The following is a 23623-nucleotide window of genomic DNA, read 5'->3' as shown; positions in this document are numbered from 1 at the left end:
TGGTAGATTCCGAGATTAGCGGGTTTATTTCTTTAGCAACTTAATATATATTATAGAAACAGATATTAATTTTAGACTCCCAACACTGAATACACAGTTCATGTTGGTATTCGTGGACGTGGTGGGTACTAATGATATTGTTTACAATATTTGTTGGCCAAGTTTTCCTGGTCTAATTAAGATCTGGCCAATTAAGATATCCAGGATCCAGGTCAGGATATTGATACAACCTTAAAGTAAGTGCAGTATATTTTTGAAGTATGTACCAATTTCCTTCCAGCTATTAGAGCTGGAAGGAAATTGGTATGTGAGAGTAGATTTAAATATATATTTTCTTAATTGACTAGGATGAATTAAAAAAATATCACATTGATTTAACAATCTCCTTTTTATATTTAGGTTTTATGTTTGAAATAAAAAAATATTAGTTTAACAAAAAAGATTTTTTAAAATAAAACTGATAATATCTAGTTTTTAGGAATATTTGTGATATACGGTGTATACGACAAACTGGTGGACACCCATTAAAAAGCCACAATAAACGTCCCAACAACATATTAATCATAATAGCTAATAACTTTAAATCAAAAACTATGTTCTGGAAATACAACATAGTTCTATGACAGCTTGGTGATAAATCACTGTGTTTTACATTTTCTATGTAGAGGCACAGCGGTCTTAGGTAATACTAAGAAAAGACCATGTTTGTTACTTTGCATGAATATTCTGACCAATAAAAAAAATGACTAAACGATATTGAACCCACTATAATCTAGTTCTATCCTTCGCATCGAAACCACACCATAACGGCTTTGATATATAATAAAAAATTAAAAATCAGCTTCACGCTGTATCCCGCACACACCACAGGCAGAGGGAACCTAGTGTTAAGACACTCCGTTCCCCACTTTCTGTCGAATTCTGGAGGCATTGCGTGTTGAGTGGCAGAACTCAACGCCGCGCTTTGCCTCGACACCAGAGCGAAGAAATAGAAATATAAACGTAAATAAATACTTCACTTCCTCGAGTGGGGATGGAACCCACAACCGTCGCGTTGCAGTCACACCCTTGTGCCGCTGCGCCCCGACGGCCTCAATATATAATGTGGGGATATATAATCTAGTTATTGGTATTTCCTAGTGGTCTTAGCGCGTCCATTAGAACATTAACAATAAATCATTTCTATGGGTTGAATAGCAAAATATAATTCCAAAACAACGAGGCGTTGATTTAATAAGACCAGGGCAAACGTGTAAAGGTTAAATTAAATTACTCTTTTAATTTAATTTTCAGTATTGGTGTTTGACTAGAATATAACACAGAAATTATTAAGTAGGTAAAGTTATCATAATCTGCGTGAACTAGAAAAGATAATTCTAAAGTGACTTGTGACGTCATAACACGTTAATAGACACTTCACGAATGTTTTTATAGCTATCGACTGTTGTAGTTACAGTTCTAATAGTTATTGTTATGTTATTCTAAAATCTAAATATAGTTCTAAATAAAGTTATAGTTTCAGTTTTCATATGTAAAACAAATATTAAAATATGCATGCATATTGTCATAAAGCATAATTTGAAAGATAGATTTCTAATTAAAAATTGAATGGAGAACGGATTGTCTTAACACTAAGTTCTGCTGTGTGTGAGATAAGAAATGACAACGCTGTGAAATAATCGAAGGCAAAATTATTTGTAACATATTCCTTCTAGCAGTTGTATAGGTGGACTTCTATGAGTTTTCTATATCTAAGAACTATTTTTATAATTATAACTTTTTTGTTTAATTATTAAAAATTGTGCAGAATAATGGTATAGCTTAAGCCGTAAATACTTTACTATAGACTAGCTTCTTATATAACATTCTACTTGGAAGTAGCTACTTAAACGTGTGTAATTTTAATACGCTAGAAGTCTTTTTGTATCCACTTCTTGCAGTTAAACTACTGATAAACGTTGTAGAAGGGATAATGTTATAATTTACCCTAAACTATATGCATACATTAATTCTGTGAGGAAAGTCGTTGACTGGACTGTGGTGAGACTGGTTGTGGGTTCGATCCCCACCCGATGAAATGAAGTATTTATTTAAATTTATATTTTAATTTCTTCGCACTTGTAACGAGGCAAAGCGCCTCGTTGAGGTCCGCCACTCAACACGCAATACCTGGAGAATTCGGTGGAAAATGGGAAACGTAACACTAGGTTGTCTCTGCCTACCCTGCTTGTGCGGGATATAGCGTGAAACTGGTTTTTTTATATTAATTCGTTGCAATATTAATAAGATCTTAGGTAGGTATTTTGAAATGTTTTATTATGGCCACAGCTTAGAAATGGCGTTTATAACAATAATAATAAGCGAAACAATAGATTTATTTTACTAATACGATTATAACACTACTTCCATAAAAGTTAAAACAATAACTGTTATTGTGTATTTGAAAATTAATTTCAGACATATTTATAGCCTTTAAAAAAAACGTTTTGACCCAAATACTTAACGTAATATTTAAAGTGCTCGCTCACCATTTAAGTCGACTTTCTTTGTGTAAAAGTCAACGACCGTTTTTATTATTACTGTAACTCAATAAATTCAACGAACGCTGTTTAAATCATATTTCACCTAATTTGTTTATGTCAGTATAGTAGGTATTGTACGGTATTTAATCTAGTTTATCAAAACTTAAGATAAACTTGCTTTTATTAATATAAGCCAGTGAAAGCTATATCTAAGAATAAGTTAAATTAGAAGAATAACAATTTCAGTTGAGAGGACCCCAATAGCCCTCATAAACGCTAGCAACTTATTTTGGGACTTTCCTTTCCTAATCCAAAAGTTATTTAAGAGAAACGCAAGAACAAGAAAGGCACAGACGATCAAAATCTGTGGAGCACAGATACTAAAAAAGAAACAACTTAAAATGAAATATTTTATTTTTTTTTTTTTTTTTTTTTTCGGACTTGACTTTAATGCTGTTAGCCTTACTGGCCTTTACAGCGACACCGGGTGGGTAGGGAAGAGGGTACTCTGTCCCTGAAAATATGCAGGCACTGTGTGGCTGCCTGTGGGGAGTGCCGACGACGCAAGGGCGCCCCCTGCGGGGCTCGAACCTCGGCTTGCGGTCGTCGAGCGGGCTGGGAGTTTCCCTATTCTAAGCAAAGCCGGCCGCGACACAGAAGCCGCGACCGGGGGATAAAATTAGACTAATCTAAGGGAGCTAACGGTCCCTAACCGCTGGACCCGACGGCGCCGAGGCGCCGCCGGGCCGTGAGATAAGCTAGACTACGTCGTCGATTCCGGCGACGACGGTGTGTGTGTCGTGCGTGTGTAGTGTGTTTCCTACCTACGTACGGGCCGTTTGCTACGGTAATGGCGTCATCGGGGTCTAAGAGGACGCTACGCGGGCGTCTACGAATCGCGTGAGGCGTGTAATTACACGCCTCAGCGACGAGGGGGTTCGCGTGCGAGCCTGCGCGCTCAAAGTAGCGCTTCGCTAAGCGTTTGCAGTGCTCGTGAATCGATTCCAGTTCAAAATCTCTATGTAGGTCGACATTACGCACGTACCAGGGGGAACCTGATGCGATGCGCAGGAATTTATTTTGCACTTTTTGCAAGGGAGCAAGCTTGGTGTGCGCGAACGCAACGCAAGCGTAAGTAAGGACAGGTCTAATACAAGCTTTGTATAGTGTCAGCTTATTTCTAAGTGACATTTTACTATTCTTGTTTATGAGATAATATAATCTATTGAGAATGTACTTTGCTTTATTGCAGACTTTTGTAATGTGGGGTTTGAAAGTTAATCTAGAGTCTAGAGTGACACCTAGATATTTGACCTGTTTTTCCCAGGGAATGGGTTTGTCTAAGAGATGGATGGTAGAGACTCTTATATTTTTATTGAGAGGGAAGAGTATTGCTTTACTCTTCTCGGGATTGACTTCGATTCTCCATTGGCGGAACCACTCACCGAGTGCGCGGGCCGCTTTCTGGAGTCGATCTTTTAATAGGATAGTACAACGCGAGGTTGTGAAGAGGGCTGTATCGTCGGCGTACATAGCCAGGTGAACACCCGGAGTGAGCGGGATATCACTGGAGTACAACGAGTACAGGATAGGACTTAGCGTAGAGCCTTGTGGCACGCCTGCGCGGAGGAGGCGGGGGGAAGAGAGAGTGCCTTCGACTTTATAGCGAAAGTATCTATTCGAGAGAAAGTCCCGCAGGATGTGTACGAGACAGTCTGGCAAGCCGTAAACGGCGCGCAGCTTGTAAATCAAGCCGTTATGCCAGACTTTATCGAAAGCTTTCGCTATATCGAGAAAAATAGCAGCTGTATTGCTGTGAGAAGGATCCCTAAGGTTGTATCGAGCTATATGCTCTACAACGCGGTGGACTTGATGTATGGCGGAATGTTTCTTTCTGAAACCGAATTGCTCATTGCAGAGCAGAGAGTCGGCCTCTACCACCTCTGAGAGTCTAACGAGAATGATTCTCTCGTAAATTTTACCTAAACAGCTGAGAAGGCTGATAGGTCGATAACTGGACGGGATATTCCGCGGCTTGTTAGGCTTGGGAATGCCTATGACTATGGCCTCCTTCCATTCGTCGGGGAATGAGCACGACTTAAGAAGGGAATTGAAAATAATGACCAATAGAGATATGAACTGAGCCGGTAGGGACTTGAACATTCTATTAGACAATTTATCGGGCCCCGGGGCCTTCCTATCTTTGAGGTTTTTGATGATGACTTTGACCTCGTCTTCAGAGGTCGGGCGGAGCGGTTCCCCTTGCGGGGGCGTCAGCGCCCATTCTGCGACCGCGGAATCCACACGCGCAATGTGGCTCGGATCGCAGGGCTGACTACTCGGGGTACATTGAGCCTCTAAACTGTCAGCGAGACATTCCGCTTTTTCGGTGTCATCGGCGGCAATTGAACAATCTGACCTAACTAGAGGAGGCATAGTCGAGAGACAATCGACTCTAAAAGCTCGCGACAGCGCCCAGAATGCCTGGTGCGATGGAGCGAGCCCCTCGAGCTTCTTATCCCACGACTCACCGCGCAGAAGTTCGAATTCGAATCGAACTCTCCTCTTTAATCTGTAAAATTTCCTACGATTGTTGTCAGTCGGGTAGGTATCGTGTCGTCGCATAGCTACGTTCCTGCGTCTAATCAATCGCCTGAGCTTTTCTGAGATATCAAACCTACCGTCGGGCAAGTTTGTTACCTCTTTCGAACAACTCTGGATTGTATTTAAAATATAATCGGTAAATTTATTCGCCGCGTCTATCGCTAGCGCCGCGGAGTCGGCGATGCCAGGTATTAATTCCTTAAGAGGGGATTCATTCGAGCGGAGGAGCTTTGCAAATCTCCTCCAGTCGACCACAGTTTTGGTGGGAGGGCCAGAGGGGCGCTCGTCACCTAACTTGAGAATGACAGGACGATGGTCCGAATCTAGGTCGAGAATGGTATCTATTGAACGTTGCGACAGTGCAACGTTCGAAAGTATGGCAATATCGAGTACATCGCCTGTGCCGAGGACACTAAAGCGAGTGGGAGAAGGCGGGCCTATAACACAAGCGTTATATTTCTCTGTGAAGGCTAGAAGCCTCTTGCCGCTGACATTAGTCACCGACGAATTCCAAAGTCTATGTTTGCAATTGAAATCCCCGATCAGAAGGACCGAGTCTCCCATACTAAGTAGCGCCAAAATGTCGCTTTCTAATAATTGCCTAGACGGCGAACGATAAACTGAAGCTATAATTAAAGGCTGATGGCCTGTGAGGAATACCTGACACACCGACGCCTCGGCTGCTTCGAGAGACGGAGGGTCGAGTGGTATACAGTGTAAATTCTTCTTGTAATAAATCATAGTGCCTCCACCGTGGGTGGCTCTATCATTTCTCACAATCCTGTAGTTCGCAATGCCAGGACTACGAACAGCAGGTTTAAGAAAAGTCTCCTGTATACATAAGATATCTAATTGATGGGCGAGCGCGAAGGCGCTCACAGCCTCTTTCTGGCGTTTGACACCGTTTGCGTTAAAGGTCGCTATTGACAGGGCTCTAGGTTTAATACGCGCGAGTTGCGAGTCAGCGGGCCGTGAAATATTTTAATAAATAATTCGTTTTTAATGTGTAAATGAGTAAATACGAATTCACCCGAGCGCTGCGGTGCAAGTGCGCTTGTAACGGGTACTAATTGAAAAGCTACTTTTATATACTACCGTATACGTACATTGAAATTGGTACAAAAAACAATACAACAACAATTACACACATATTTATATGAGAGGATTGAGAAATGTTACTTTTAATTATACATATATACATATTTATTATTATCTATTTTTTGCTTGACGCTGTGTCTGGCACATAGCAGGGTAGGCAGAGGAAACCTGGGAACCTAATATTAAGATACTTCTGTTCCCTACTTTCCACCAAATAGCTGAAGGCATTGTGTGTTGATTGATGGATCTCAACGCCTCGACGCCAGAACAAAGAAAATAAAAAATATTTAATTTCCTCAAATGGAAATCGAACCCACTACCTATTGCGTTTACAGTTACGCTTTTGTGCCCATGCGCCACAACTGCCCTATATTATATGTAATCAATTTACTTTCAATATGAGGAAAACACTTGCAAAAACACCGCGAGTCCCGCGTAGCGTCCACAATGCTGATGTCATGCGTAATTTAATTGTCATGCATAAGAACTGATATAGGCATTGCATTTGAATACATATAAAATTATATGATGTACCTATGATGAATCGTTTTACAACTACAACAGAGTGGGCAGATGAACCTAGTGTTAAGACACTCCGTTCTCTATTTCCCCCCGAATTCTAGACGCATTGTTTGTTGAGTGGCCGGACGAGCTTTGTCTCGATACCAGAGCGAAAAATAGAAAATAATAAATTCCTCGAGTGGGCATCGAACTCACAACCTGTCGCATTTACAGTCACATTTTATACCCGCGGCCTCTTCTGGCCTCTGGTGGAATATGAATAATTAATTATTTATATCTATATATGGTAAACAATGCTTCTAAATATAAAATATTAAACCACACCTTTCAAACAATGGAGAGAGCAGTTAACATAAGTTGATAGCATTAAAGTCTAAGCCTTAGCAGAATGGACTTGGCAAACATGCCCTAGTTGAATACGGGCCACGCCTGTAGAACCAACAGCTGATTGATACTGATCCAGCTGTTTTGTAATAAAATTATGGTAATAATTAACTACTTCGTCCTAGTTTTTAATTGATTTCATTAAGAAAATGGATTAAAATATTTTAATTGTTCCCTATTTTTTATTGGTTGAATTGAACACAGTCTTTCTTTAGGATATGAGAAAATGTTATGCAAATTAGGCTCATGGCAATACTTAATTATTATTTTCTTTTAGTATTTTTAGTATTATAATTAAAAAATCAAAATTCATTGAAAAATTGCAACTAATATATTTTTTCCAAAAACTATACGATTAAACATTAACATGGAAATTTCTCGTTCACTATACAAAAAGCAATCACTTCGCAGCAATTATAGTCTAATTTTGTATCGAAACCATCGTTTAGTTGCGAAACCGCAAAATGCGGCGCAACATACAGTACAGTATACTGCAACACTGTTGCATTATAATATATTCTTATACCATTGTATTGTGTGGGTTTTAAAACGATTATATTTATATGAATAAATTACGGCTATGTGTATAAATAATAATAGCTTCTAGACATATGTATGGAAAGAAGCTCATAATATGAGAAGTATTGACGCAATAAACATGATATTAGTATAGTATGGAAATATGGCAACATTAACAAATTATTAGTTGTTTATCCATACCTATATTATAAATTCGAAAGTAACTCTGTCTGTCTGTCTGTCTGTCTTTTACGCAATCAGGGCCAAACCGCTAATTTAATTGTGATAAAATACTCATATAGAGATACTTGAGGGTCTCGGGATGAACATAGGATACTTTTTTTTCTCATATTTGTAATATTATCGATATATACCAATATATTAAAATACTTATTAATTTGACATGCAATTTATTCCGGAATGTTAATAACGACCGTCGCTATGCGACCGTTGCTTAGCAACGATTTGCAATGTTTGTTGTTAGAAAACTCTATTGAAAACTGAAAATAATTTCATAAATATATTTAATAAATATTCGTTTAGTTCAAGCGGGCGTAGCCGCGTTCGGGTCCACTAATAATATATATTTTTTTAGTCAAAGAATTTTACTCCATTTATATTTAATTGCAAGATCTTAATTTCTTATTTTTCTTTATAAGTACTTACGTACTGGTCGTAGTTAAAGACGTATCTACATAAAAAAGATTCACACATAAGTGATTACATAGTAAACGTTTACATTTACGAAGGACATCTGTAGTATATCTAATAATTATTATATAAATATCACCACTCGCGAGGCAGAAATTGAACCTACGATTGACGTTCTATACTTCGATAACATCCTTTAATTTCACGCAATATATTTTATAAAGGATATAAATATATAAGTACTTTATATAACATATAGTTTACCTTCAAACTTATTAAGTAGATTGTTGGGCGTTTCGCAGACGATTTCGCCATCGAAGGCGCCCAGTTGTGCGTCGTCCTGACCCATCGCGGCCGTCTCAAGAAGGCACTGGCGACATTTTAAATTCGTCTCCCTGTACAGATAACATTTTAAATTATTAGTATTAAATGATCTTAATTAATAATTCAAAATATAAACTAATAAAATAATTTGTGCACTTCCGAAAAGTGCATAAGTCACAAATCACAGAAGAAATTCTTTCCAATATCTTTTTTTTAGCTTCACTAGTACTTCGCTTCGTGTAGACAAAGGGAACCTAGTGTTAAAACACTTTTGTTCCCCATTTTCCGCTGAATTCTGGAAGCATTGCGTGTTGAGGGGTGGAACTCAACGCCACGCTTCTTGACACCAAAGAAGAAATTAATATTAAATATTTCAATTCCTCGAGTGGGAATCGAACCCATAACCTGCTTATTTGAGCCAAGATTGGCTTACAATAAAATTGCATAATATCGTGCTAATTTGCTTAGCTTATGAATTACAACATACATCTAATTAAACAATAAACACATGATTTCCGCGTCATTTGCACATCATTAAAGCTACTAACTATATGATTCCGGATGTCGAACTTTATAATTTTGGTGTTAAATAATTATTATTTTAATATTAATGTTTATATTATATTATCCAATATGATTACAAGATCAAATATATCTACATATATATAGCCTACAAACATTTTTTTCTGCACGATGACTGTATAATATATAATGATATATTGAGACTAACACTATGGGTGTGTGTTCAATTTCCAATCAGGAGAATGAATAATTTTATTGAAGCCCTGCTCTGCCCTGCTGTGCCCAATGCACAAGCGTACGTTACAGGGTGGGCTTCCTGTCGGAGGAATGAAATAAATAATATTTTAATTTCACCGCTCTTGTAACAAGACAAAGTAGTTCGAACACTGAGTTCTACCACATAACACGCAATGCCACAAGAATTCTGCGAAAAGTGGGGCACATAGATTCCCAGGTTGCCTCTGCCTATCCTGCTAAAAAAATATTTTCTCGAAATTATTTTCTCTTTGAAAAACAAATTGTCACGAATATAAGGAAAATTCAAAAGTAGGAAGCTGTACTCAGCTTTCTACTTAAACACAAAATTTCTCCCTATCTACCATAACAATAAACCATGCTAAAAAGCGTAAATCTGCATAGAGAACAAACATACCCATCTAGCTCAGCAGTCTCTATATAGCATAGTCCATTAGGCTCGGAACTGCTCAGCAACAGTATATCGGCTGCCACGAACTGGTCGTTCTCCAGCCTGATGACGTCTCCCACCTGAACAGACGCCCACTTCTCCTCCACAAGCTTGCCATTGCGCAGTGTTTTCGCCCGTCTGTGGTTCACTTGAGAATCGTTCTGATGACGTTGCTGTAATTAACACCGCTCGTTAGCTCGAAAATGTGGTAACAACTGTATATGGATGTATAACGTCATACTGTAACACGATGTTAGAAATAAAAAATTAAATTATAATTTGAGGGCATCGGTTTAGTATTGTTTTTAGGTTTAATATATTAGACATATCGTCGGCGTCGAGTGTAAATCTGCTAACAAACAGCCTATTATGAGAAAAAAAATATAATTGCGAATTATCTACAATATGAAATTATATAAAAGTCAATTTTGTATTTCATTATCCCTCTCGAATAGTATAAAAACGAAAACAGATTTAACAGGTTTACACTCTAAGGCAACGATATTTAAATTACCTATAAAATTACACAACAACATTAATTTAACAAATATCATTAAATCATTATTCCTATTATATTTTATCATTACCCATCTGAATCGCAATAACCATACACAATAAAAGCAATTTACAATAAGGTTATGGGCTATCTTAGTAATAATGTATTCAATTGTATGTATGTACTATGTGATATTTTCAGTATCAATGTCGATATCTATTACCTCCATACGAGGGTTGGAACTTAGTGGAGACTCTTATTTTAAGTTCATATTAATTAATTTTATGACAACTCCTTTTCATTTCCTTCACTTAGAAACTTAAAATTCGATATAATCTTTAGCTAAAATAATTTGCGCGAAAAAAATATTTTATTTATACAGTTCTAGAAAATAAAGCTTGCTTTTCGCAAACAGATCTTCATTTAATCTTAAAGTGTAATGAATGAAAATTATTCTAGGAATATATTATGAATCATTAACCACTGATATTTAATAAAATATGAATATGAACTAAAAAAATAAGTGAAAAATAGTATTAGTCACGAGTACTGTCCAGGTCCACAGATGCGTCATATATTTCGTATAATATTATATTTTATTCATGCCATAAACTGTCTTCAACAGAAACAAGCAAGGTGAAGACCACACTATTATTACTGATTCATCGAGTAATAACAGACTGCTCGCCTTCCAAGCAACTGAACTTCAAAAATTTCTTATAACCTTCGTAACTTTACTGTCATTAGATATGACAAGACAAAACGTATAACTTTACATATCCCCTTAATCTATACTAATATAATAAAGCGGAAGAGTTTGTTTGTTTGTTTGTTTGTTTGAACGCTAAGATCTCTGGATCTACTGGATCGATTTACTTTGTTTTTGTTTTGTATGAAAGCTGCATTCTTCAGAAGTACACATATATACTAATAAATTAAAATACTTTCTAATTTGACATGCAATTTATTCTGCCATCTTAATAACAACCGTCGTCGCTACGCGACCGCGTTCGTTACCGCGTCATTTTATTCATCCTTATGAAAATAAATATAATAGTCACTTTTAGCATTTCATCTATCTAAATTATATTTCTATAGAAATTATATTCTTATATTTCAAGCAGGCGTAGCCGCGTCCGGGTCCGCTAGTAATAATATATACTTACAAAATCGTCGTAAGCGTCCTTTACGGCAGTGAGGGCAAGTACACCTATAAGTGGTATTGCAGTGGTGATGGGCGTCAACGACGAGATCGCTGGAATCAGCTGCAGGACCAGCAGGCACAAAAAATAAAAGTTTGCCAACCGCTGGAACTGCTCCAATAAGTTCAATGGCAGGAACGTGATAATCGAGTACTTTGATGTTTTGATGTAATTGTTCTAAAACAAAATTATACTTATAGATTTGCTCACTTAACATAACTTGACAGCATTTATTCCAGAAACTAGTTGTGGCGTATGGGCTCATAGTGTGACTGCAAAGAGCACTGGTTGTGGTTTAGATCCCCCACTCGAGGAAATGAAATTTATATGTCCATTTCTTCGCTCTGGCACCAACCCAAAAGCCCAGCGTTGGGTTCCGCCACTCAACAAGCAATGCCTCGAAAAATTGGGCGGAAAGTGCAAGCCTCTAACGAGAAACTGATTTTTTTTTCTTTTATTAAACATTCAGACAGTATTAATTATTCGCAAGCCAAAAAAAAAAAAAAGTTAAATAACAATATACAGATACAACATTACTATAGAAAATTAAAGATATAATGTTTCTAATTTGCTTTGATGATTTTTTTTTTAATAAAATTGTTAAACAAATAAAAAAAACAAAACATTAGTTCAACCATCATTTACTTACAGCGTAGCGAAATTGCCCGTTGTACTCTCGATTGTTGGATCTAATTCTCCGTTCATTCTCTGAAACAAAGAACAATTTCAGTTTAAACATTAGCTACTAACAATAGTTGAGTTAAAGTGAGATTTGTATTCAAAGTAGCATATTATTCCAATAATTACTTTAGGTATATTTAGAGAATAGTTCCATTTGTTCGCTCTGGTGTCGAGGAGGAGTTCTGCCACTCAACACACAGTGCCTCCAGAATTCGGCAGAAAGTGGGGAACGGAAGTGTCTTAACACTAGATTCCCTCTGCCTACCCTGGTGTGTGCGGAATTTTTTAGAGAATAGTTCATTTTTCCAACCTTCGTAGGTACGAACATTTATTGTCGAGGTAATTTTTAGAAAAACCAACTCCTTACAAGGACAACACTAGATTACAAGAAAGAAAAACGTCGATTTAATTTATTTCCTTACAGTTTTTATAGCTCAGAAAATGGTCTACATATATAAAATATATATTTTATGTATAAAATTATAGCATTTGACAAAATTTTAGATACAAGGAAGAGCCATCTTTAAGAAACATGGTTTCTTAAAAACATTAAAAAGTAAGATCATGTGGGGCTAAATTCATATATCTATGTCATATAAATATTAGTATCGTATAAAAAGTTATGATCCTTCCTTTAATGCCAATAGATATTTTTTATAGACTTATGTAAATATTTTAGTATTACATAATATGTACATAAGGTTGGCTATTGGTTTGGAGCTCTCGTAGCCTAGGGGCAGAAACATGCGACTGTAAACGCGACGTTTGTGGGTTCGATTCCCACTGGGGGAAATTAAATATTTAACATTTTCATTTTCTCGCTTTGGTGATGAGGCAAAGAACAAATTAAAAGAATTCCACCACTCAACGTGGGGAACGGAGTATCTTAATGCCAAAAGGAGTTTCTTTTTTCCTTTTTTTGTTTCCCGTATTCTATTTTGTACAGGATACATCGTGAAACTAAAAAAACTTATATGTATAATGTAAGTTGTAGCCTAAGTTATTAAAAGATATTTTGATTATTTTATTTAACACTTAAAATAATAACGAAAAACTATACACTCTAAAAAAATGTTTAATCAATAGAAATTTTTCAATAGAATCTCTTCTTAAAAATATCTGAATTATATCAATGAAATATAACAAAAATAAAAAGCGCAATTCTACATTAATAATAAATATGATGCATTCAATGGGATCGTGCTCGCAACGTAAACGTATTTCACAAGGCTTCCCCACTTGACTGCAAGTCATAACATGTAATTTGTTCTACTTTGTTGAACTCCATCACAATGTGGAAAATAATTACACTTAATGGAGAAGGAAGATGCGATCTTTAAATCTTCCTACTTTTGTTTTCATATACACCAGTGGTTCCCAACCAGTGGTCTGCAGAAGCCTAAAAGTGCCTAAAGTGCCAAGTGCCAGGAGCCTAGCCGGGGTGAGGCGTTGGACGCGAAAACGCTCATACCCACACACCTAATAAATTAATATTTCATTTCGTCGAATGGGGATCGAATCCACAACCGTCGCGTTACAGTCCCCAAATTAAAATTTGCGTTTCATAATCACAATTTATATTGATTATACCTACAGAGTGGTCCCTGCTAGCAATATTGATATAAAAGTGGTCCTTGAGCAAGAAAAGGTTGGGAACCCCTGGTATACACATACACATGTCGATTATCGCCAGGGTAAAGTACCCAAAAGCGAAAAATCACATATTATGTTTTTATCTCCCAAGAAGATATACTACTAGGAAGTTAAGTAAAAACGTAGTATTTTTTTAAAGTATAATACGTATAATCGAAAACTACCCTTATTAGTAGTTCAAAGATATTAAGATTTTTTCAATTTCGACCTAGATACCGTGTATATTGTTTAATTTGAATTAAAAAGGCTAAATTGTTTTTATTTTGTTACTCCAAGTTTTCGCCTCCAAAAAGTTAATAAATCTTTTATGGGTCTGAGCATACGTGTATATAATAAAATTCCGCAGTGTATTCTAGGTTTGCCACTTCCAAAATTTAAAATATCTGTAAAAAGAATTCTGACAAGTAAAGCTTATTACACTGTTCAAGAATATTTAGAAGATAAACATGTATGGAATTAATGTCTATTGAATGTAATGCAGGATAGCTGCCAACTAATGTAATAGATTGTACCATTGATTTTTAAAAGAGCAACTGTTGAGTTTCTTGCCGGCTCTTCTCAGCAGAACTGCCTTCCGAACCGGTGGTAGCTTTTTGTTCATATGTTCATGCGACGATTTAAAAGTGCTTATTATAAGTTTATTTGAATAAAGAATATTTTGAATTTGAATTATCATTACGGGTAATTAAGCTTCATCACAAATGTTCATTTTGAAGAGATCCCAAAATCTTTAATTTGAACTAAATTCTCATTGGGTAGAAGGAAATAGCGTGTTGTTATAATTCGGAAAATGAAATAAAACAATATGTACTGACTAAAATAACAATTTTTGCAAAGCCTCTATAGAATGCAGCATTCAAGGTTGGTGGCGAGTGTGATCGATAATGGATCAGTTGCAAATTGAAATTGATTCGCGCCAAGATGCTCAATTGTTTCATTCAAACATAACCTAAATAGAATATTTAATTATTCGTTTCATTCACAAACTGTATTATTATATTATTATTATAAATTATACCTATATATTTTTATTAATAATATACTTTAATCACAAATTTAAGTTGCTCTATTAATAATAATAAATAAATAGTAGGTAGATGGTCTCATTAAAATGACATGTATATTACGAGAAATCTGTCTTAATTGCTCTTACCTTACTTATTTGAATATATTAGGTAAAAAAAATATAAAAATATATATATGCTAAATAAAACCAATTATTTTCTTAAATTTTAAACTCAATTAAAAATAAGGGGCAACAGAACAGAAAACACACAATTACACAAATAATATACGCACGCGATACATAGAGCTAAAAACCTTCATTTGTATTTAGTTAAACACTTACGCCCCATTAGTATCAAATTAGTATATTGTTAATGTAGCTAATTACTAACTTTAAAAGACAATTGAATTTTTGAACCGAATTTTGTTGAAACTAGTAATTACCTATTTTAAAATGGTCAACAAGGTCGCTGCAATTTGGCAAGCCTATAACTTACGAAATGGATAAAATACATCTTACTTAAAAAACATTTATATTTGGATAAAGTTTTAATTAAAATTTGCCTTCCGAAAATACTTTTCTGTAGATTCACAAGTAAAACGCGTTCATAGAGAAAGTTTAAATATAAAACAATTTGAATAATTTTAATGAAAACGAAGTCTTTGAAAAGACCTAAAACATTTAACGGAAGTAGATAAAGCTAATAGTAAAAACAACAACTCAAAGCCGAGTTTTGTCTAGTTCCCATAGCAAGAAAATGAAAATATTAAATTAATCATTCCCGGGAGTGAAAATCGAAACCTCAACCGAAGCGCTTACAGCCGCACGCCACTGCGCCATGACGTTACAAATTCTTTAATATATATATATAAAAAAAAATATATTTTTACACAATCGAAACGGAAACGGAAAGGATCGAAGGTATGTTTACTATTGTAATAGCGGTGGCTATAAAAGCGTCTAGGCGGGGTGGGCGTCGCGAAGGCGCCGATCGATCCTTCTCTCAAGTTTATGGCTTATAACGCTTCCATTGATGTCTCATTCTCATACAAATCCCTTTGCACGGTCATTATAAAGCTTATATAATATGCGAATAATATAGGTTTATGAAAAGCATTCGATCTCAATAGGAATAAAGGAATTGTTGCTTTTATAGAAAAAATATATATGTGGAAGCCAAGTACGTGAGTTAGTCATGGGCCAATAAATGTAGGCGTTATTGTTCACCTGTTTTGAAAATTTCAATCGTCTCTACGTAAAGCATTGAAAGTGAAAAATCCCAATTGTTTTTATTGTTCTTTGTGAGTGGGTGGACCCACCAGGGTGTTAATCCCAAATTTCAATGTTAATCTTTACCCCCATTTTATATTTATTAAAAGCCATAGAACATAGGACTCCGCATTTTACTGGACCATATCAGTGAAAATAGGTAGTAGATATAATAAATATAAGCATTCCCTGGAGTGGAATCTGACCGTTGTGTTTAGTCACGCACCTATAAACTCATATATCAAAAGAGATATTTTAAAAATAAGATTTTTTAGTACGTATTATATTCATTAATATATTAATAATGCGTAAAATTTAATTATTAAAAAATTGAAGGCATAGGGGCACAAAGAGTAACTGTAAACGCGACAGGTTGTGGATTCGAATCCCACTCGAGGAAATGAAATATTTAATATTTCCATTTTACCAGAGCGAACTCTGGTGTCGAGGCAAGACTTCCTTCACTCATTACGCACTACCTCCAGAAATCAGCAAAAAATGGGGGAACGGAGTGTCCTAACACTAGGTTCTCTCTGCCTACCCAGTGTGTGTGAGATATAGCGTGACACTAAAAAAAAAAAAAATAAAATGCTGGCACCGCTAGAATTACCATCTCTTATCAAGTTGTCGCCATTCAACGTATAATATTTTAGCCCCAAACTGGTTAATAAAAGTCACATGCTTTATTAAAAGCACACACGTCAGGCATAATAAAGTCTATATAAATAAAATACAAAAGCTCAATTCCATGTTAAATTTAGCACTGGTGCAAAAAAATATGATCGGTCAAACAAGTACGTACCTAGCTACTATGAAACACCCACGCTAATTTTTCATTCAGTAAAGTGTACTATTAAAAACGTAAATCGCAAGCTTGTCACTGTTATTTACCATGTCGTTTACTTACTCTGAAATAATTTTCGCTAGCTAGGTAGGTAATTGATTTATTATGTATAATTAATTCCTTTTTTATATAGCTTCACCATGTATACCACAGGTGGGCAGAGAGAACCTGGGAACCTAGCGTGTGGAACCTACAACCGTCATGTTTACAGTCGTAACTTTGGAGCCCCTGAGCCACGGACGACCTCAATTACAATATGTGTAAATAATATTAAGATGTGAACTTTGTGAGCAAGTTGTAAATTTAAATTAGCACTCGTAGAAATATCAAAATTTGACTGACACATTTTAAGCCATTTTTTATTTTTTAGCATTTTAAAATTAAAAAAAAAAACAATAAATAAATTACCAAGACCCGTGTGTGTGTGTGTGTGACATTTGTTTGTTCTAGCTATTAAACAAATCTGTACATATTAAAGAGATTAGATAAAAGATAATATTTATCCCAATTAACCAACATTTCCTTAGTAATTATGACATCGGTTGATAATAAAACTAGCGACTCGCCCGCGGCTTCGTCGGCTTGAACTGTTTTAATAATTAAATAGTTATTAATAGCAATTTTGTCAAATAACATTCTTAAAAATGGTACAATTCAAATAAAACACAAAATGTTACGATACTGGGGTAAGCGTGAACAACCGCGCGGATTAAAATTTTAAATGTCATAGTTTTAGCTTGTATACGTTATTAAATGCTAATAATAAAAAAAATATATATATATCTTTCAGGTATAGACACCGACCCCTTACGATTTTATTAGAATTAAGTTAGAAGAATGAAAAGAAAAAATAAATTAGAAGATCGCAACCCCACTTGGGTGTTGGGGATTTACAATAATAAATACAATATTTAAAAGGCTTCTTTTAAGATGGTAACTTTGTTAATCGCTACTATTAAGTAGATATTTGCATAAAGGCACTTTGTTTATATCGTTTACCATTAACATATATAGATTTATAAAACACGTATGGTCCATATATATATAGATTATACATAAGAAACAACATAAACATACGTTTTAATGAAACCCATATCTAAAGTTTAATAAAAATAAAGAACTAGCAATCCAAGGGAAAAGTACCTTAACAAAAGAAGACAACTAAAACTTGTTTTTTTCAACGTATTTAAAAAAAAAACAAACTAAAAACTCCTTGGTGACAATTATGCTGATTAAGCAAAGCAAGATATTGACAGATAATCAATAAGAAGTAAGCACGCTAGGGCATACGCGAAAAGCGAGCGCGCCACCGCCACCGCACCGCCCAGGCCGTTGACCGTGTTGTGGAGCGCCGACTCCGACCTTGCCCATTGTGCAATCTTTTCAGGAAAGATTACTTACTATATAGAATTCAAGAGCTGCACAAACTATTCATAATTATATATCTTCTAATATAAAATGTATAGTACAGTACATAGCGTAATTGTTAACGGACCACAAGACACGAAGGTGCGGAAGCGATGGTTGTGCCTGGTCCGACGGCGCGGCGCGGCAGGCTGGTCCCGTATCAGCTTGCCCAGCAGCTCGAGGAGTGAGAGGCGCAGCGGGCGCGGGGGCACGCGTGCTTCGCCCTCCGCGCCCAGCACCTCCAGCTCGACCGCCTCGGAGCGCGCGCACATCCGCGCCGCTACCGCCGCGCCATGACGCGCCACGCGACTCCTCGCTAACGTTACACGCGCGTCTCGACTCGCGGCGGGGCCGATACTAGCGCCCCCGCGCCGGCGCGCGCACACTACGCACTGTGCGGCGGCCGGTGTTGCCTTCTACGGCTTAATGTTAACAGCACGAGAAACTAACATTAATTCATATTTAATGAAATAATATCAAATCAAATTCCAGAGTTGAAATCGAATATGACATAGGAGATGTTACACAATGGAAACAAAAGAATCTTTACTACTTACAACAGATAGATGAATAGATATAAATAAATAAAGTTTTCTGTTGATATAAAAAATGTGCATAGATATTTTTTTGGACTTTTTAATTAAATAAAAATAATTAAAAAATAAGCAAATAAAAACTATTTGAGCTATATTGAAAAAAAAGGATCGCGAGCAAAGACTCAACAGACGGGTTACATTTGCCAGAAATCGATCGAAGACAAAAGAAGAATGCGATTTTTTCCAAAAAATCACAAATTCCCTAACATCTGCTGAACCACTGAAAATAACTGAACATACATAGGGGTGAAATGGATAAGTACTGAGGTCGCCTACCCATAGACCACCGTTGATCCCTCGATCGAGTTACACCCCTGTGTAGAGTATTAATAACAATGAAAAATAAAGGTTTGTTTATTAAAACCCATTCATTCATCACTTTTATTCTATTTACTTTACTTCAGGCCTTTAACTTTTGCATATCAAAAGAAGAGACCCACCACGCCTTTGCAAAATTTGTAAAGGTAGTATAGCGATATTAATAACAGGTTGGCTGGACTTCTTATCAAGGTCACCTCATTCATTCAGGTACTCCTGAATGAATTCAAATTTTAATTCTCATTTCTCAGTGAGTGAGTACCTTAGTGAGTCAGAGTCAAAATAGTGTTTCTTGCTTTCGCATAACTTCGCAAATACCCTACTTACCTATCTACAACTTTGAAATTTTGAAGTTCTGGTGTGTGCTTATAACTTACTACTTACTTACGATAATTTAAAAGCTCTAAGTCTATCCAGAGGTTCTCAAAGGTTTTACTCTTTAGTTCATTGTTAGAAGTCGGTTTTTTTTTTGTTAAAAATTGATTTATTACTATTATACTATAAGAATAATGAATATAATCTAAAATATTTTTACGATGATTACCATACATTAATATCCGTAAGTTTCATAAAATTTTCGTAACTATTTCACTTTGACCCTAAATTATAACAACATACATTTTACTTAACCTCGACCTAGTAATCACGTAGTAGTCCACAGGCGGACGGACGTACGTCCTTCGTAACCAATGTTTAAGTAAATATATAGATTATACATATACCTATATGATACCTATGTATATGTCGACATCGCCATGGTGCATTTGTAGGTGCAAGATATATTTTTTTAAAGTATTAAGTTAATTTTTAATAAATTTTGGGGGGCACATGCGTGCGATCGTAAACGCGACAGGATATGCATTTCGATTCCCAGATGAGGAAATTAAAAAAAAAAACTTTGTTACCGAGGCAAGTGCAACGTTGAGTTCTGCCACTAAACACGCAAAGCTTTCAGTGGAAAGTGGGAAATTAAAGTGTCTTAATGGAAACGGAGAGTCTTAACACTAAGTTTCCAGGTACCATGCTATGTGCGGGATACAGAGGGAAGCTAAAAAAAATATTGAATATTTGAAAAAAACACAGGTACAAAAATATTGACTTAAGTTAGAATTTAAAATGTCATTGCATGTAAATAGTGCATAATAATAATAATGTCCATCGGGTAATGTTATCGCTTAGCTGTTGGATCAAGAACCGGATACAGAAGGCAGTAATACTTGAGACGGCACGTATTGTGCGGCGGTTCCTCTCTCTGGAGCCCTAGCCACCGATGGCTTGGACCCTTGTCCCGCCCTCGGAAGTGTGGTTTTTTTATATTTTTAAATGTATCTTTTTTATAATAATTTATATTTAAAAATGTAAAATTGATTCACATATTTAATAGTATAGTAAGTATATTCTGTATGTCCAAATTCAAAGAGCGTGAGAAAGTGTGTCGTTCTTTACTGCCACTCAACCGACTTTACTTTTGTTTCATTCAGAAGTAGAGATAAGGTGATAAGTGATTTCTATTTAATAACAAAAAAGAAAACAAGAATCACTTAAAATCAGTGCATTTAAAAACGAATATTTACCACTTACTAAAATATTCTCACCAAAATTACGTTCATTGAAATGTATTGTATTCCTTCAATCTTTAGAGCCGATGAAATCCACCAAAGATTTTGTTTTGTATATCGAATGTGAGTTATTTTATACAAAAGAATAAGACATCAGTTTACCATGTGAAGGGTATTATTAAAGTATGTATCTATTTGAACGCGTTTTATGGATATTTCCTAATCGCATTGATATATTGTCACAACGACACGATAACTATCTAACTAACTTATGAAATAAACTAGCGGTTCTGCGCGGCTTCGCCCGCTTGAACTATTCGTATAGAATATATTTATTAATGTGTGTGCAATAAAGTATATTCTATTCTATTATTAAAATATGTTTATAAAATTGTTTATAGGTTTCCGTTTTTTAATGTAATTATATACGTCATCACATCAGGAACCTCAACAATAACAGAATTTCTCTATTATATAATGGATGTTATTATACATATATAGACCTTCCTCTTGAATCAATCTCTCTATCTATTTAAAAAAACCGCATCAAAATCCATTGCGTAGTTTTAAAGATCTAAGCATACATACTGACAGACAGAGGAAAGCGATTTTGTTTTATATTATGAATATAAAATAATATTACATAATAAATATACTAAGTACTCTAATACATAATAAGATAAATGTAATTAAAATAGAAAAAAGCAACTCAATCGACATTAATATTTTATGTTGACATTTTTCCTCTCAACACAACAAGTCTAAGACAATTATATCACAGCATTTTACCTTATCTGTACCAATATTAAAAAGAAATAGTTTTCATTGCATAAGAATTAAAATTCATCTTATCCTGTTTCTTATAAAGTGGATATAGCCCACGACCTTCAAAAAGAACAGGTGTATACCAAACCTTTGGATATTTTGAAATAGGCATTACTATTAAGCAACGAACTCACCTTGGCCATGTGTTCTCGCCGAGGACTTTCCCATGTCGGCCGCACCATCGACACACATAAACTAACACTCGCGCACCACTTAACACTAACTCTCTACGTACACTACTTATAATTTATTAGGTCGGTGTAAAAAGTGGTGTAAAAAAGGGTACACTCCAAACAATCTAAGGCCACTTGAGGGTTGTGATGGGTCTCCTGTGGTGTCGCAGGCGGTATGGTGGTATCAAAACTAACGGAGGGCCGCGCGGTGCGATCGGCATTCTGCGGTTCAAAATTGCACTCGTTTTCTGTAACAACCAATCATTTAATTAGTTTAACGTTAAATATTAACTATAATCTTTTATAACAGTTAATTGATCAAAAAAAATGTATAAAAATTCTCGTAATTAATGACTAACTTACTAAATACGACATGCTCTTAATAGGTTTAGTAATTTGTATTTTGTAGTAAGGCTATTAAAAATAATAGTTCGATGATATTTTGTTTTCATTTTAATACCAAAATTACTATAATAACTTAATTCTTATTTATTTAATTGCATCTACGAAGCGATAACACATAATAGGTAGAATGTTTAAGTAGAATATGACAATTACATGCTTCTTTTTTATTTGTTATCTACGTTTTCTACTTTATATTTTTCCCATTACGTACTAAATAAACACTTCAATTTGGCATATAGCTATACTCGAAATAGGAGGTTCTCAATATGGTATAGCCTACCCATACCTATATTATAAATTCGAAAGTAACTCTGTCTGTCTGTCTGTCTGTTTTTTACGCAATCAGGCCCAAACCGCTAATTCAATCGTGATAAAATACTCATATAGAGATATTTGAGGGTCTCGGAATGAACATAGGATAGTTTTTTTTCTCATATTTGTAATATTATCGATATATACCAATATATTAAAATATTTATTAATTTGATATGCAATTTATTCCGCCATGTTAATAACAACCGCCGTTGCTAAGCAACGATTTGCAAAGTTTGTTGTTAGAAAACGTCACCCAAAATAAGCTTGCTTAGCGGATCTCTCTATTGAAAATTGAAAATAATTTCATAAATATATTTAATAAATATTCGTATAGTTCAAGCGGGCGTATCCGCGTCCGGGCCCACTAGTTATATATATATTCAAATATCCACATAAATATCTTGTAGTGGAAAACTAAAGTAAGTAAATAGCGGGGAACGGAGTGTCTTAACTCTAGCAGTAGTTCCCTTTGCCTACCCTGCTGTTTGCGGGATACAGCGTGAAGCTGATTTATTTTTTTAATATCTCCCGATCTTGGGAACACGAGGAACGTAATAAAAAAACCATTGTCCAATAGAGCGTCCATCAACAACAGTACAAATCTTCTAATGAGACAATTAAACTCTATTGAGAGAATTGAAATGCGGAGCTTGATATATCACAGTCGAACGTACGGGGTACGGACGATAAGTGATCTTCAGTAAATTACAAGTATAACGTAATGGGGGGTCAAGGGGGCAAATATATAGATTTTTTTAACGTATTATAATAATACGAGGTATTATTTTTTATTTATTCGCTAAAGCCGGCGTTGAGTTACGCCACTTAACACGCAATGCCTCTGAAATTCGGCGGAAAGTGAAGAATGGATTATCTTAACACTAGTTAAATACAGCGCAAAGCTGGTAATGAATAATGATTATTATTCTTTTTGTGTTTTCGTCCTTGGAATAATGTTTCTCATCCATAACATTTTAGTTTTTATTAACACTTCAAGAAAAATGTTCAAACAAAGTAGCACTATACATATACCTAGTTCTAAA

The 23623-nt window shown here is 35.5% G+C and overlaps 1 protein-coding gene across 6 annotated transcripts in view; it reads right to left on the bottom strand.

Annotated features, from left to right (window-relative positions):
* ATP8B (ATPase phospholipid transporting 8B) overlaps positions 1-23623 on the bottom strand; it is a 49808-nt gene that overhangs the window by 13309 nt on the left and 12876 nt on the right. For 3 of the 6 annotated variants that reach the window (XM_085185095.1, XM_085185096.1, XM_085185098.1), the window contains 5 exons: positions 21822-22108; positions 12179-12237; positions 11494-11706; positions 9799-10004; positions 8565-8695 (listed from right to left, as the gene is read on the bottom strand). In XM_085185095.1, the coding sequence (XP_085041221.1) occupies positions 8565-8695; positions 9799-10004; positions 11494-11706; positions 12179-12237; positions 21822-21879 (667 nt within the window). In that variant the 5' untranslated portion in view covers positions 21880-22108. Of the gene's footprint in view, positions 1-8564; positions 8696-9798; positions 10005-11493; positions 11707-12178; positions 12238-18477; positions 18748-21821; positions 22109-23623 lie in introns of those variants that run through there. The other 3 variants (XM_085185092.1, XM_085185093.1, XM_085185094.1) reach the window with 1 other exon arrangement.

Source organism: Heliconius melpomene, chromosome 4 (genome assembly GCF_056956725.1).
Source record: "Heliconius melpomene rosina isolate 202511_hmr_F chromosome 4, ASM5695672v1, whole genome shotgun sequence".
Taxonomy (NCBI): Eukaryota; Metazoa; Arthropoda; class Insecta; order Lepidoptera; family Nymphalidae; genus Heliconius; species Heliconius melpomene.
Note: the sequence above shows the minus strand (reverse complement) of the source record. Positions and strands in the feature narration are given on the sequence as shown.